Source organism: Phascolarctos cinereus, unplaced genomic scaffold (genome assembly GCF_003287225.1).
Source record: "Phascolarctos cinereus isolate Bilbo 61053 unplaced genomic scaffold, phaCin_HiC Scaffold_1;HRSCAF=81, whole genome shotgun sequence".
NCBI lineage: Eukaryota > Metazoa > Chordata > Mammalia > Diprotodontia > Phascolarctidae > Phascolarctos > Phascolarctos cinereus.
Genome location: NW_027555514.1, coordinates 89898720 through 89916292, shown reverse-complemented (window position 1 = coordinate 89916292; position 17573 = coordinate 89898720). Strand labels below are relative to the sequence as shown.

Here is a 17573-nt window from a genome sequence, read left to right as displayed (position 1 = left end):
TTTTAGAGAGCTTTAACACAGAAGCACTTCCTATTTGCCCTTGGAGGTGAAGGAAAGCCATGGGAGTTTACAGAGAGGGGAGAAAGTACTGAAAAAGATAGACAGATGTTTTAAGAACGTAATTTTTGGTAGACAATTGGAGAATGGATTGAAACAGGAAGAGTTTTGAGGAGGGGAGATAATATAGGAGGCTATAGTAATAGTCTAGAAAACAGGTGAAGAGAGCCTGAGGGTGGTAGCTGTTCAAGTGGAGAAAACATGATGGGTAGGAGAGGTGTTGCAAGGTAGCATGACTAAAGTTTGAATCTGTGAAATGAGTATAACAAAGTTGAGCATGACACTGATGCTGTGCATGTGGGTGACAAGAGGACGATGAAACCTTTAATGGAAATAGGAAAGTTGCAGGGAGGCGAGGGCTCAGGAAGAAGGCTTTCTATTTTTGGTTATGACAAGTTTGAGATGCCTGTAGGACATCCAAATGGAGCATAAGGCACTTGGTGATACAGGAAGAGCACTCAGGAAGGTGATTAGGGGTAGATATTGAGATATATGAACCACCTGCATAGAGATGAATTGAAAAAGTGAGATAGGATATATAGGGATGATAGAAGAACACTCAGGAAAGGGCCTTGGGGAATAGCCAGTTGTTCACTATGAACTGGATGGGGATCTGGTTAAGGAGACTGAGGAGTGGTCAGATATTTTCATTTCATTTTCTATCTTTATTTACTTTATGCCAAATAGTCTACCACTTTCTTCTAAGACTGTAATTCTTGGATTTACAAATCTGAATATATTTTGTAAAAAACCTGCTACTTCCCCCATTTATTGTGTTCTTTTGAATAAAACACTTTTATACTATACTTATATTTCAGTTACGAGTCTCATCCTACTAAGTCTTGGTGTTCACTATGTATTTAGATTTGCTTCCCTGCTTATTAGCTATACCTTCTTTATTTGTGGATGGACATCAGAGGTTAGGTGTTTTTTTTTTTAATTTTAAATTTTTATTTTTTTTTTTTTTTACTGCTGGGATTTCTTAGATTTTTTGTCTAAAAAAATGAAGATTAAAAACTGTCAGTCTGGAAACCCAAGCCTAACTGAAAGATTTTTCCTGCAGCTACTTACAACTTCAAAGAGTGTTTAAGTTACAACTTTAAAAGAGTAGTTATTTTCTTTAAAGAAAGTGTATTTAAAGAAATCGCGCATACTTGTATTCATATGCCAAATGTCTACCACAGTGCCTGGTACTTAAAAATGCTTCCTGATTGAGCAATACTCTCCAGATTCTTTTTGACACTACAATTTGTCTCCACATGAGGCATTGCCACAAGGGGGCAGTAGTTATTAGGTTTGACAACGCCTCTAGAGGTTCAGTATTGGATCCACACCTACCCTTAGAATATAAAAAGTAGTTATTTGGCTGGTGCAGTCAGACAAAGAATGAGTAATTCCTCAAAGCAACTTCCACAACCAAATACCTGAATATTACATAGGAGATTAAATGAAAATGTCAAGCAATATCTGACAAAACAGTTTAAAAAAAAAAAGAGAAGAGAAGTACAGGGACAAAGTAGTCCATAGAACTTAGTGAATTAAGCCAAACCTAATAAGAACATAACAACAAGGAGACGAAAACACAAATTCATCAATATTTTACAACAAACTATTATTATCTGTGATGAGAATGGAACTAACACATTTGGATTCCAGATTCTCAGTCCTGACCTGCTATGTTTATGAGGTAGAAATAGAAATAAACAAGATGTGAAAAGCTGCATCCAATCAAGTACATATAATACATAAACTCATCCTTAGAAAATCACATCATCTTGCAAGATCCAATCAACCTTGGTACTCACACCTAACCAGTACCCTCAGCCTCTAGATTAGAGGGCAGAGTCATGAACTACTAACCTCCAACCATTTTGGAGACCAATTTAGAACTATGCCCCAAAGGGCTATAAAAATATGTATATCCTTTGACCCAGCAATAGCACTTCTAGGGCTATATCCCAAAGAAATTATATGAATGGGAAAAGGACCCACATATGCAAAAATATTTACTGCAGCTCTGTGGTGGCCAAGAATTGGAAATTATGAGGATGCCCATCAATTGGGGAATGGCTGAACAAGTTGTGGTATATGAATGTAATGGAATACTATTGTGCTATAAGAAATGATGAACAGGCTGACTTCAGAAAAACTTGGAAAGATTTGTATGGTCTGATGCTGAGTGAAGTGAACAGAACCAGGAGAACATTGTACACAGTAATAGCCACATTGTGCGATGAATAATATTGACAGACTTAACCCTTCTCAGCCATACAAGGATCTAAGACATCTCCAAAGGCCTCATGATGGAAAATGCTATCCAAAGAGAAGAAAACTACGAAGTTTGAATGCACATCGAAGCATACTTCTTCCGTTGTGTTTTGTTTCCTCTTTCTGGTGGTTCCTCCTATTAGTTCTAATTCTTACTTCCAACATCACCAATGTGAAGATATGTTTAATAGAAATGTATATGTATAGCCCATATCAGATTGCACGCCATTGTGGGGAGGGAGGTGGGTAGAGAGATGGAGAAAAAGTGAAAACTCAAAAGCTTATGGAAGTTGATAATTCAAAATAATTTAATTAATTAATTAAAAATTGATTAATCAATTTAAAAAACAAAACTGGGGAGCCAGAAGACAGACACATCATCACAGATATCTTATTTCCCATCCAGCTGTATTCATTAAGGAATTCTATAACTTCTCTGGCAGCACTCAATTTTTACTTCTTTGGTTTCTCCACTTGCCCTTGTTCTGCACTTCTTTGGGTACTGTTAATTATTTTCAATATGACTTCTCTACCAATGCCCTAACATTTCAGCTGTTCTTGATTAGATAGCAAACTCCTTGAAGAAAAGGCACATCTTTTTCTTATTTGTATCTGAGTACTAAGCACAGTATCCAGCAGGCTCTTAATATTTAATGACTTGTTTATAGATGTAGAAGAAATGTTCTGAAAGCATTTCAAGAAATGGAGAATGCATTTTAGAGATCTCAGAAAGAAGGAAAGAAAATGATTTAAAGAAAAAAACATAGTATTGTGACCAGAAAAAAAATCCAAAGAATGATCAATAAGCAAACTGATACCAATGGATTTGATTAATCTCTAGAAAATCTTTATGAGAATTTATGTAGAGAGGGAATAGAAATGGTTTCACATTTTTTTTTAACATTTACACAAATAATTGTAAGTAAACACCTGAAACATATGATACCAATATGTTTAGTTTTGGTAAATCTGAAGAAACATTTATCAATATTAGAGCAAAACTCAAAGGCTACAAAGTATATCCCACACATATTTTGAGAGCATATAAAACTAAGCCTGTTCATAACTCTTGGGTTACTAGCTGCAAAATATACCCCTTCTATCCCCCAAAAAAGTGAAGTGAAAATAAAGTGAGCTAGGAAAACAATATACAAAATGACTAAAAAATGTAAATGGAAAGAACGACAACAATGAGACATTTGAACATGAAGTAAAAATGACTTCCACATCCCTGAACCCAACCCAATCTCCCTGGCAGAGGCTGAGAGATTTTTTTTAATGTAATGGTCACTTATGATGACTTATTTTTTCCATCTTCCTCTCGAAAAAAATTTCTGTATTATAAAAATTCTTTATTATAAGAAATGACTTCCTAGGGAGGAAAAGGGTTAGAGGAAGAAATCTAGAAGACATAAAAATGAAAGATATTTTTAAAACCTGTTATTTAAAAAAAACCATCAAAGGTATTGAAGCATCAACGGGCCAAAAGAAATATGCGATTAAGAATGGAAAAGGAATTAGCCCCTATTGAAGAGATCCTGTGAGCTGCCTGACAAAACTGATAATGAAGCACATGGTGGCACAGTAGATAGAATGCCAGGCTTGATGTCAGGAAATCTCAACTTCTTAAATTCAAACCTGGCCTCACACACTTACTAGCTAGTCTAACCATGAAGTCATTTAACCCTGCTGTCCCTTAGTTCTACATCTGTAAAATGACCTGGAGAAGGACATAGCAAAACATTGTACTACGTTTGCAAGGAAAACCCCAAATGGGGTAATGAAGAGCTGGACAAGACTGAAATGAACAACAAATGAAGGCTATTTCTTTACAGTGAGCTACAAAAGAAATGCAAGATTTTATTACTCTATCTTTACTTTTATACATTGAAAGTCCAAAGAAAAGATGGTTGTCACTGTCAAGAAGAATGATAATTCCTAGATAGCTTAGCAATGATTAAATATAATAAGGAACCTCCAAAATGAGACATGTGAAAAACCAAGAATTTCGCATAATAATCCATGTAGGAAAAAGAAAATGAATGCCTGCTGATTTGACTGACATGAAGTAAGACTGACAGATTATTTACTGAGAAATGTGGAGTACGTGAAGCCTAAAAGTCTTTTAATCTCTACCTGTATTATGGTATGACACCATATAATTTAAAGGAAGAACTGCAATGCACAGATAGATTGTAAAGAAATTTTATGGAGGAAAAATGGTTTGGATACAGCAGCAATCAACTTGGAGAAAGAAAGAACTGTGTTCAAATCCTTTCCTGGACACTTACTAGTTGTACGAACCTAGCAAATCATTGGATCTCAGTCAGTCAATAAACATTTACACGAAATCTAGTATGTTCCTTGAATTGTGCTAAATAGTGGATATATAAAAAAACTCAAAAGACAATCTCTGCTCCCTCAACTGTAAAAAAATGAGGGTACTCAATGATATCTAATCCCTTAATTTATGATTTTAAGAGTCACAGTGAATGAGAAAATATAGAAGGTTTACAGCTTTCATTGTGTCAAGGATTGCCTATGTTAACGTCATAAACACACTTAAAAATGATTCTACTTACTACAATTTTAAAAGTAATGTGTTTAATAAAGATATATGTTACATTTACCACATTATATGATATTCTCTCCAATTCTTCTACAAGCAAACAAATTATGGTATACTGTACTCAGCCCAATTACCTAGAAAAAAATTTTCTTAAAATACATACATTACTATTTGCACATTTAGTTTAGATGTATGAGAGGAATGTTCTTTAAAAAAAAAAAAGTTCTACCCAAAAAACTCATATCTCAAACTCAGTGGATATTTTAATTACCACCAACATTAAATAAAGTTTTAAACCAGGAGATTCATGTTACTGGGAATGACTCCAAAAGGAGATTTTAAACAAATTTATCAGGTTGAGACAATCTAGATAACAGGCTTAGAAGTGTCATTAGCATTCATCTAGTCCAATCATCTTATTTTACAACTAAAGAATCTCAGGCCCACAGAGATTACCTTACTTGCCAAGGATCACACAAGTTTGAGGGTCAAAGGTAGGTTTGAACTGAGGTACTTAGATTTGAGAATACCTTCAACTATGCTGAAGTTCTTCCCTTTCCATGAGCAATCAAGGAAAGATATCGTCCCAGAACCAATTTGGAAGGATTAATGTGACATTCACTGGAGCTAGGAAGGGAGAACTGGGATGGAAGATTTTTGTGAAAAATTTCTAATAGTATAAAAATAGCACAGTTGATAAGAAATAAATTGGTACTTCATTAAATAAAACATTGAACAAACAGAAGATTTGAAAAGTATGTATTAATAAAAGACACAAATTCCAAATTAGTATATATAGATACTAACTGATCCTCAACACATAAAAAGTCAGTCTTTTCTCCTTAAAAGTATCATAGGGTCATAGATTGATCGTTATTGAATCCAACTCATAGCTTCACGATGGCTTGGGAGCACAGGATGAAAGTGAAATAGTCAGATTATCACAATGGCACCTAAAAGTAATAAAAGACTGAAAGGTATCTAATGCACTGGTGAGTATACACCCCATGTAGGTTTTATATGGGGACATGCATAAAGATCCAAGAGAAGAGGTTTTACTCTCAGTAACAGAGAGAGTATATAATCTCGTAAGATCATGAATACAATAAAGCCCTTTAAATAAAAATTTTAATTTTCTATGTAGACAATACCAGAAAGAAAATATTACCTGCAGATATGCAGGGAAAGTTTCTTCAAGTTTATTTTTCTTTTTTCTATATCTCTTCTTTATTTTCTCAGTGCTGTCAGAGATAGGAATAGATTCATCAACCAGAGTGTCTGGTAACTGTTCACTCCAACCTAAAATAAAAAATACCACCATAACTAAATTTTATATACTTACATATTTTATATAAATGTCCAGAGAAAATTCTGAAATTGTACTTCTTACTGTACTCATTCTTTGAGAAAACCTTTCATTCAATAATCTCAAGGAATTTCACTAATATACAAAGAAATATAAAAGCCACAGAAATATTTATTCACCTGAAATCTACGTATAATTATAGCAATTTGGGGGGGGGGGGGACCTGTTATTCCTTTCTATATTCTTAGGTGTCTTAAAACACAAAAAAAGTAAGAATATCACAAATCTCAATGTTATGTGTCAAATGTTTAAAGTAAAAGTTCAGGGTGAAGTAAAAGAAAAAACAGGATAAATATATCAATATTATGTTCTAGATCACCACTTTTCAAACTTAAAAATAACAAGAGGAGCTATTAAATTGCCAGAACATAACAATATAAAAGCCCATCAAGGTCCTTACTCCATGTGTTCTACACATACTCAATCTAAATCATTTGCATTGTTAAGAATGAAAGGTTTGAGAGAAAAAGGGGGAAAGGGCCCTGGAAATCGATTATATATAAATAGTGTTTAGTATTGTAGCAAAATTATTCAACAAAGAGCATCAAAAAAAAAATGGTATCCATCTCCAGGAAAATATATACATGGAGAAAGAGTGAGGGCAGATCAAAGTAAACTTATTTTTTTATACTGCTTGCCTTCTCAATGAGTAGGTAGGAAGGAAGGGAGGGAATTTCAAATTCAAAATGTTAAAATATGAATGTTAAAAATTGTTTTTATATATAATTGAAAAAAATTAAATATTAAATGGATTAAAAACAAACAATAACAATAAAATAAAGAACATCAAGAACATTATAAGATGAATATCTAAAAGGGTATTCTCCTGCCCATATGTTCCACCCCTAAAACTTTGTTAGACTAACTCTTTCCATAGAAGTTAAGAAAGTAAAACTGAGGACTTGACCAGCACAAGGGGTTAAGGCTAAAGTCCTTGGCATAGCTTCCTAATTGTTTCAAGCAGGATATGCTAACATGAATTCCAGGACACCTAATGGCATCAAAGATCCAGACCATGTGAAATCTATGCTCTTAAGATCTGGCTGATATCCCAAAGCCCAATAAGTGACCCTGCTGAAGGAACCAATATTTGAGTATGGCAATTGGGGGTGGGGATGGTGTGTAAGGGAATCTAACCTAAATGTTACAGTCTTTCTGTTATATGATTAACTAAACCTCTTTTTCCTGACTGTCTCAATTCTTTCCAATACAAAACTTTCAACTACAAAAGGTGGCCTTGAGCTGTGGAACGTAGTGTACAACAGTTTTATTAAGCTCTGTAAGGCAAAAAGAGCTTATATTCTAATTAGGGAAACCTACGCAAAGATAGGTATATAAAATGAAAATACAGAAGAGACACAAGGTTACCTAAGACAGGAAGGGATTAATAGCTAGGAGGAACGACGAAAGCCTTCATTTAAAAGTGACATTTAAGTGGAATTTTCAAACAAACTACTGATTCCATGAAATAGAGGTGAGGAAAAACAGCATTTTAGTTGTGGAGACAGCTAGTGGCAACAGGAAAACATGAGATGAAAAATGCGCATGAGAATTAAAAATAGATTTTAGCTAGACCAAAGAATACATGGAGGGCAAGAAATACATAGGTAAAGACTGGAAAGAAGGAGCCCAAGTAGTTTTAAAAAAACAAAACAAAACAAAACAACCACCACCACCACCACCCATAAACTCTACATGGTAAATGGAAGAGTTTATATTTCACCAGAGAAGGTTATAGGGAGAAAATTGAATTTACTGAAGTGGGGGAATACATGCTCATGCTTGTACTTTAGGAAAACCATGTCAAAAAAAAACAGTAAAGAAAACCATGTCAACAGATGTCTGGAAAAAGGATCAGATAGAATAAGGACAAGCTTCAGGTAAGGACATTAAAAAGGAAGCTGCTGCTGCACTGATTAACAGTGGAAGCAATGAGCAGAAACAAAGACATAAATGCAAGAGATGATATGGAGGAAGAAATTACAAGATGTGGCAAAGGACTGGATAGAGAGAATAAGACTGAGGAGCTGAGGATACCACTGATGTCACTAACGTGTGAATCTGGATGACTAGAATGATGGTGATCATATGGATAAATAACAGTAAAGTCTATAAGATGGGGACTGGGAGGGTGGAGGATCTTTAAAAGAAAAAAAAGATATTTAATACTCTTATGAACATCCTTAGTTTGATATAACTAAAGGTTATCTAGTACAAACTACTTGAAAGGTAGTTGGCAATACATGATTACAGTGCAAGATAAAGATCAGGGCTGGATATATAGATCTTTAAGTAACAGGCACATAGATTAGAATTAAACTTGCAGGTATTAGTTTAGAACACCACAAAAGATAGGGCAGAGACAAAAAGAAAAGGTCCAACGATAAAACCTTAAAGGACACTCAATTATTTAAAATAACTAATACAGATGAAGACACAGCAAAGTAGACTAAGAAAAACTGCAAGACAGGTAGGATGAGAAGCAAAGGCAAAAATAAGAAAAAGTATGAGAAGTGTCCGGAAAACACACAGTTCTAAAAACTGAAGAAAAAACTTAAGGAGACGAGGATTTATATTTGGCAATCAAACCCAAATTCCTCACGTACGTGCACCTTCATCCTTTTGTTTCTTACCTTTCTCTATCAATATTACAATCTCTGTGATGCCTTCTTCCTTAATTATAACTAAAATCCTACCTATTCTTGAGGCCATATTTCAGATTACAATTCCTCCATAAAGGCTGCCCTTTGGTAATTCCCCAGTGAGATATCACATCTCCTTCCCTGCAACTTACAGCATGTGGTTGATTTTATATGCATCCATCAGGCAGTTTCATACCACAATTAGTTACCTGTCTACATGTAACATCTCCATATCTAATAAACAGCTAGTATCAGAGAAGATGCTTGAAAAAAGTTAAGTCTCTCTGCTATGCGTGACCTGGGACCAGGGAGCTACCTCTGCAACTGACTTTCTGCAAGGCCTTAGCTTTATGCTCCCTGGGAAAATAAAGCCTCATTTTAGGCCACTGGCAATTTTCTTCCCCCATACTCTCTGTCTAGCTGGAAGCCTGATTAAATCAACACTACCATTAGTTATATATACAAAGGGTGATTTTTTTTCATATTACCCTATTTTTTTTAGCTTGCCAATTTAGTGGTTTTCTACATTCTTAACTCCCTTACCTGAACTGGGAAATGACTACCTCCTAATCATATTCATCAGTACACATACACAGAACCTGCCACAAAGTGAGCCATTAATAAGTTCGTCTTCATTTATTTGGGGACTATATTTTATTTGCCCTTTCTTTCTAACCTACAGACTAGTATACTGCTCTGTACATAGTATGCATGTTTACATGGTTGTTGCAGGGTCAGCTAGGTGGCACAGTGGATAGAGCTCTGGCCTTAGAGTCAGGAAGAACTGAGCTCAAATCCAGCCTCAGACACTTGTTATTAGCTGTGTGACCCTGAGCAAGTCACTTAACCCCGACTGCTTCACCAAAAAAAAAAAAAAGGAAAAAAAAGTTGTTGAACTGTAAATGGCTTCTCTGTATTCAAATTTGTGAATCAATAATAATGTGAATCCTCAACCAAGAAGAGGAAGAAAGGATACTGAAGAATTGTTGACCATTCTCTCAGGCTTTCTAACAATAATGAGATATGGGAAAACTACAGTCTACAAAGATAAGTATCTGTAGTAAGTATGAATGCAATCATCACACACCATCATCTCTGACAGGCGGCTGTTCAGAAACCGAGCCTGAAGAATCTTTTCTGGTCAAAGATCGTTTGGTTTTTCCTTGCCCAGTTCGACTTCTTTGGCGTACCATAAAACCACCAATACCTACACAGAAGAAGGCAGTAATGGAACAAAAATGTGAACTATTAGGTAAAGTTTTTATAAAAATATAATTAAAATAGCTTTCCCCCCCCAACATTTCAGTTTCTGAAAAATTAATTATCTTTGAACCTAGGGCCACACCTACTTTAAGTGAAATAAAATTATTACAGAAGATCTTTATGATATATTGAAAAATATATTTGATTTTTCCAATCCATCACTACTCGTGACAAAAAGAGTGTAACTAAAGAAAGAAATGAATTAACAAAACTAATTTGTGGGGAAAAAGTGAAGAATCTGAAGTGAAATAAAAAAACAAGCAAAGAAATGAAGACCAACTAGCATTACCACAACTCACACTATAGTACAAAAGCAATAAAAATTAGACCAATTTGGTACAGATTAAAAAAAGCAAAACTGATCAATGGAACACATTAGGGTTAACCCAGAAGCAATCTTCCACGTTTTTGACATCAATGTACTACATGAATACCATCAGGACACTTTAACTGATAAAAAATGATGGGGAAATTGAAAAACATTTTGACAGAAATTGGTATAGACCAGCACCTACATTTTTAAAGGGAGTTTCATCATAAGGAGTTCCCTACTTCAATACAAATATCAGGTTCACTACAAAACACCCTTAAAAAAATCCAACTACCATATACAAAGAAACCCCTAACATATTAAGCAAATTAATTTACTTTTATGAAATGTACTTGGTAAAGACATGCACAAAAGAAAATTTTACAATCTTGTTCAACATGCAGTTTCCATCTACAAAATACTTCTATAGGCTTTGAAAAGCATTTAGAGTAGTCATACAAAAAGCAACATTAAGTAACTAAAAAGAGTGAAGACGGAAATAATTCAATTAAATTCCACATTAAGAATATATTTTTTGCAGGAAAGACTAAACTTTTTCCTAAGATATCCCATTTTCTTATATTGTGTCCTCTCTCTTCTAAGCTAATTACTGAAAGATTAGGACTAGATTAGTGTTGCCATAAAAGCATATCCCAGTATATTGAATATAAAATTACCTAGATAATGCTTTCAGGGAAAAGATTCTGTACTCCACTCAACTCTGCTACTTTTAACTAGAAATGCAGAAGCAACAGAAATTTAATTTTTCTAGCAGGTGCTAATATAGGAAGTTATAGGGAAATGATAAGCAACTACGGAAAATGATGGTTATATTCCAACAGATCTTAAAAGGTAAACATTTTTGAAAAATGCAGAAAAATCACGGAAATAAATTTTCACAACTAAATATAAAACAGGATCACACAGAATCATTATACGAATGTATTGTTATTAAGTTAAGGTTTCATTAAAACTGCTAACACATGTAGATTATATAATGAAGATTTTACGTTTAAAAAAAGTTTGTATATAAAATTAAAAATATAAGTAAAAAAGGCATGATGGTACCCGCCTACAATCCCTGCTACTGGAAGATGTGAGAAGGGGTGGATCACTTGAACTTCAACTGGCTCTAACCCCTAAGTCTAGAACGAAATGTGATTGGAATGTTGTCATCCAGAATGCCTAAGAAGGGGCAAACCAGCCTAGATAGAAATGGAGTAAGGCAAAGCTCTACTATAGCAGTGTACTGGATCTGTGAATGTCTGCTCCATTTCCAGGCAGGGAAAAATAAGGAGACTTCATTACTGTTCCTCCACCTGCCCTTCCCCAAGAAGGGGGAGGGGGACAGGGAGAGAAAGGAGCAGTCCATTACATAATATTATGTAGACAAGCTATACATATCTAAAAGTTTCTTTTTATTGGTTTCAGTTTTTCCTAATAGTGTATACTGTGTAATATAACAACAAAATAAGAAATCTGAAAATATCTGTCTCAGATATTATACCTGGTCTATATGGTTTTCTTTTTCTTTTTTTGATTACATCGGTTCCTTCTGCACCCTTAGTGTCATCATCGACAGCTTCACGCTCAGGACTAGAGTCTGACTTCCCATCACAATCCATAAGATCACCTTCTGGAATGAATAAATTTATATGTGAAAAATAAACACCCATTACCAACTGAGGAAAATTGCCAACAGTACTACTCCAATTTTTCTTCCTTAGTCTCAACCACCACGTTTGTTATGAATTAAAAGAGACGAGGACCAAAATGTGAGTGTTATATTAATATGGAATTTAAAAGCAATTCCCAAAGGTATTTAATCAACTTGATTAGTACATCAGCCTAAAAATCTGAAGAAAAAGTCCGAACCACTTTACATTTAATTGTCCACTTTGTGATGAATTATAGGAAACCATTTGTGATTTAATTTATTTGTGCTTAAAAAGGCAATTTTTTTTGTGAAAAACAAACTTTTCAAAAATATATCATAGAAAGTCTGAAAATTGGAAAATTATTGAATATCTAAACTTTAAATCATTATAAGTTACATAAAAATTAAAGACACATGAAAACATTTAAGTATAATAAAATCTAAATTGTAATTAATTTTAATAAGGATATATATTTATCCAATTATTCAGTATATCATACACAACATTTTACAGAATCATGATTGCAAATACTATTCAGTTAGCTTCATTTAATGCTAAGTACATTACATAAAATAAACATATCATTAAAAAAAAAGCCATAGCTTTTAAAAATTACTTATCATGATGAGGTGAGCCATGAAAATGGACAGAAAACAAAAAGGTAATTTCATCCTCCAAAATGACAGTAACATGAAAGCTTCTAAAAGACAACTTAACATCAATATTTACTTTATTTTCAAAATCATTACAGTGTACAAAATGATATCCAAAACTACAGCATTAAATTAAAATTAATAAATAGCTACTCCAAAAGCATGGGTAATGAAGGGAATTAATTAAGACAACACAATGGTGTCTTTTACTACTCGTGATTTCATTCAATTTTAAGTTAAAATAACATTTATGGTGAAATTAATACAACAATATTATCAGATTACTTTTAAATGAAATATGAGCAAAAACATTTTTGTTACGGCTAAATATGATCACAGGTGCATCCAACTACATAAAATGTCTAAACATGGTCATATGTACTTTATCATGGTATCATCCAAAATGACACCACTTCCTAATATTTTACAGACAAAACAGAACATTCCCCATGAAGTCCCTCTTCTTCCCTCTTTCAATGAACAGGAGAACATCATTAAGTAACAATGCTACTCAAGTTGATACATTCTTCTTACCTGATCTAACATTAACGTTTTAACATAAAAGGTCATCACATTTATTAAAACTGACCTCAAATTAATTATAAGAAGTTGTTTTCAACACATTTGTTATTCTAGGAAGGCATATGCACATGTAGAAAGTATAACTCGGGGCAGCTAGGTGGTGCAGTGGATAGTGCTCCAGCTTTGGAGCCAAGAGGACCCAAGTTCACATCCAGCCTCCGACAATCGTCACATACTAGCTGTGTGACCCTTAGGAAGTCACTTAACCCTGGCTGCCTCATCAAAACAAACAAACAAGAAACAAAAAAAATATATATATAAACTCAGCTATATGGAAATAATCGACAAAACTAAAAAGGAAATGAGGAAGAACTAAAGTAGAGGCAAAAATGATGGGTAGACAAAGGACTAAGTAAATGGTAAAACAAAATTAGCTTAAATATGCAATACTTGAAAAGGCAAAAAGAACAATGACTTTAAAAATTCTATTTGTGATTAACTATTAAGAAGCATACAAGAATATTTAGAGCACTAAAGTGGTTATCATGTGCTCACAATGTACATATTAGGGAAGTGATTGTTTATTCTCATAAACAATCATCAACCAGACTACGCAGTTTAACTACACATTAGAACATATTAGAACCTATCTATGTTTGTTATTCTGCACCACCTAAATTACATGTATAAAAAGTAATTTACAGAATGAACTTCTCTTGAATAAGTCTGCATTTGTTTTGAAATGAAAGGGCATTTCCTAGAGGGAGAAAAATAATTTCTTTGCTTAGTAATCATAACTGAAATATTTAATAAGATTTTCATTGTCCTGATTCATTCATATTTTTCATATGCTCTATTGCCAAGAAAATATTTTGGATTTCATAAGTTCATATGACTCTTTGGAATGCTTCAGTGCTTAAACTTAAATATTATGTACCATTCAATGTGGTGTCCAAGAAAATGTCACTTGACACCCAAGAATAACCAGGCTGAAATCTAACTAACTACAATCAAGCTACCTGAGCTTCCCTGTGATCCTCAAAAAGATCTGGTGCTCCAGGTGATTTCTCTAAAGGACGTCTGTTCTAAGAGGATACATGAAAAGAAAAGAATCTGAAAAGGGAAGGTCCAAGAAGACTGCTCACTTAGAAAGTAAAACAGCAAATCAGACTCAGTAAGTCATTATATTAATGGCCTAATCCTTAGTCCAATAAATATTTAAAAAGTGTTATAAATCATTCAAATTATACATATATTACATATGTACAAACACATACATTTTTCACAGGAAAAAAAAACACTATTACCTCTACTGTCATCCATTTCACCATCCCTTGAATGTTCTGATTGGATGTCTGGAGGTGTTTGGAGAACAGCTACACTATTCTGGTTTATGATCTTTAGTTTCAACTTTGGTTTAGATCGTTTTTTTCTTGGAACTGTAACTGTGAGGCTCTGTAACTGAGACATTCCTGATTCAGTCAAACAAACCCCATCCTGTGTATAAGTCTTCGGGGGATCTAAAAATGATATTGCCAATTAATATTTACTAATTATTTTAAAGATAAAATGTATTTTTAAAACAAACATGAATAAAAGAATGATTTCTCTAAATAGCCATCATTCTAAAACACAAATCAAAGAACACAAATTTTTGAAATACAGAAATGTGCACATGCATTCACACACACACTGTTCCTAGAAAAAACAATAATAAATGAAATGGCATTAAATTAAGACTACAAAGATCTGTGACACCTAGTATCTCACAAATTTTTGTAGGAAACAAGTTAAAAACTCCCTTTATTATATAATAACAATAATATAGGCAGTCTCCCTTAGTAAATGTGGTAGATTTCATTTTCTAGCAAGGATTTGTCGGGAAAAATGAGAATAAAATAAAGAAGAAGGAAAAAGTAAACCACACTCCTAAATGTAAAAAAATTGTATGAGAGAGCTAGGGGAGGAAAAGCTACTCCAGATCTATTTTACATATAGAAGTAGTTTGCATGGCCAATATCCTTTCAGATAAAAGGTTAGAAAATAAGGTACACTGGATTCCCAATAGGGAATGACCTAGGTGAATATTAATAAGTTCCACAGGGAAAGTTAGAAATAGTGATGTAAAATGTTTTGAAAGCAATTACTTTATAAAAGAAAATGCAACTTGTTCTTCATGAAAATAAGCAGAAATGGGCCCTGATACGAAGACATAATTTAAAGATAGGTCAAAGAATAGTAATCATATTTCTTATGCATTATGTCACTGGCAAATAAAAGTAAACAATAAAAATTTCATCTCACAAGTCTTAATGGTATATCGAAAAGCAAAAATTAGAAACATAATAGAAAAAACGCACAATGACTTTTGAAATGAGCTAAATTTAAAACAGTGTAACCGTTAGCTCATAATCATCAATGTCAACAGCTTACTGTTATAAAAGAATTTTTATAAATTTATGCATTAAAAGAACATCTTACAAAAGCCATCATGTTTCAATAACTGGATGTCAATATATATTCGGAGACACTAAGAGACTGAAGTGCTTCAAAGGTTATGTTTTTTGGGTGAGATGTTAATTACTAACTGAGGAGGAAAAACGAAGAAGTCATATACTGACTACTATTGAAGATGGGACCAATGTTGCCAAATTGTTCCATTTTATAGAAATGCCTAGTGCCCAAAAAGATAACCAGATTAGTAGTAAGCCTGTTATACACATTATAAAATAAAAAGATAATTTCAGAAAGAATGAACATCAACACTATGGCAATAGGATCAAGAACGTACATGACAACATATATCATGCAACATACAGGACTTCAGAAATACATAAAACAACACGTTTTCTTTTTTACAGCAAAATAACTTTTTAAAAATGAAATTAAGATTTAAAGTTTTACCTAGCTCTTTTACTTTTGTAACAATTTGTGCAACAATTGATGATTCACAGCAGTCTGAGGAAGGCACTGAAATGACAAAAATTTTTTTTTAATTTTAATTTATTTTATTAACATTAAATACATATGAGGCTCTTTTCACAATGTTCTTTTTTTCCTTACATAGCAATGTTTTCAGGGATGTTAATTGGGCTATTTTTATGATGGCTTTCAGAAAGAAGCAAGGAAGACATTTTACATGAGGAAGTTCACAGGTGAAAAGGAGAATAAAGAAGCAATAAAAAAAATAAGTATAAATGATACGAAGATAAAGGTATTCTGTGGTATTCTCCAAATTGGTTTAAGTTGCCATAGCTATTCTCCCCAAAAGGGGGAAAAATAAGTTTTGTATCCTGCCTGTTCATGCATCGTTATTCAGGTTTCTCTGTAAGTGAGGATAAAAAAATTCTTCTTCAGGAAGCTATGAAAGTAACTGACAGATTGTCTTCATAATGCTAAAATGTTCCTATTAAATACAGCTACAGGAAAAGAAAAACTGATTAGGACATATTGTTCAAATAATGTTGTATGTGAGTGAAACAACAAGATAATTCAGCTAACATCTTACCATTTTTGTTAAGAAGTTTTCTCTTACCATTTGCTGTAGGAACATAGGGTCTGCACATGGTACAATCAAAACCAATATCAGCTACATTTTCTACTTCATCCTCAGTATTTAAATTCTGGCAGACAGCATGCATCCACCTAAATGAAAGAACATTTTTTAAACTATTAAATAATTCAGAATTTAAAAAGAACTCATAAAAATGACAATTCTACCTAAGCTAATTTACTTATTCAGTGCCATACTAATCAAACTACCAAAAAATTATTTTATAGAGTTAGAAAAAATAATAACAAGATTCATTTGGAAGAACAAAAGGTCCAGAATATCAAAGGAATTTAATGAAAAGAAATGCAGGGGAAGGTAGCCTAGCAATTCCAGATCTTAAATTATATTATAAAGCAGCAATCATCAAAACTGCTTGGTACTGGCTAAGAAATATAGTGGTGGATCAGTGTAACAGGTTAAATAAGCAAGACACAGTAGTCAATGACTATAGTAATTTATTATTTGACAAACCCAAAGACCCCAGCTACTGGGATAAGAACCTACTCTTTGAAAAACACTGCGAAAACTGGAAAAAAGTATGGCAGAAACTAGGCATAGGCCCAAATCTCATACCATATACCAAAATAAAGTCAAAATGGGTTCAGGACTTAGATATAAAGGCTGATATTATAAGCAAACTGGGAGAACAAGGAATAGTTTACCTATCAGATCTATGGAGAACAGGGAGAATTCATGACCAAACAGGAGACAG

General features: G+C 33.4%; 1 protein-coding gene across 2 annotated transcripts in view; it reads right to left on the bottom strand.

The window, feature by feature from the left end:
• The window catches only part of KMT2C (lysine methyltransferase 2C), a 306292-nt gene that overhangs the window by 83765 nt on the left and 204954 nt on the right, over positions 1 to 17573 (bottom strand). For both annotated transcript variants that reach the window (XM_078152657.1, XM_078152656.1), the window contains exons 21-26: positions 16844 to 16953; positions 16213 to 16278; positions 14616 to 14828; positions 11983 to 12111; positions 9990 to 10109; positions 6063 to 6193 (exon numbers count right to left, since the gene is read on the bottom strand). In XM_078152657.1, the coding sequence (XP_078008783.1) occupies positions 6063 to 6193; positions 9990 to 10109; positions 11983 to 12111; positions 14616 to 14828; positions 16213 to 16278; positions 16844 to 16953 (769 nt within the window). The remainder of the gene's footprint in view (positions 1 to 6062; positions 6194 to 9989; positions 10110 to 11982; positions 12112 to 14615; positions 14829 to 16212; positions 16279 to 16843; positions 16954 to 17573) is intronic.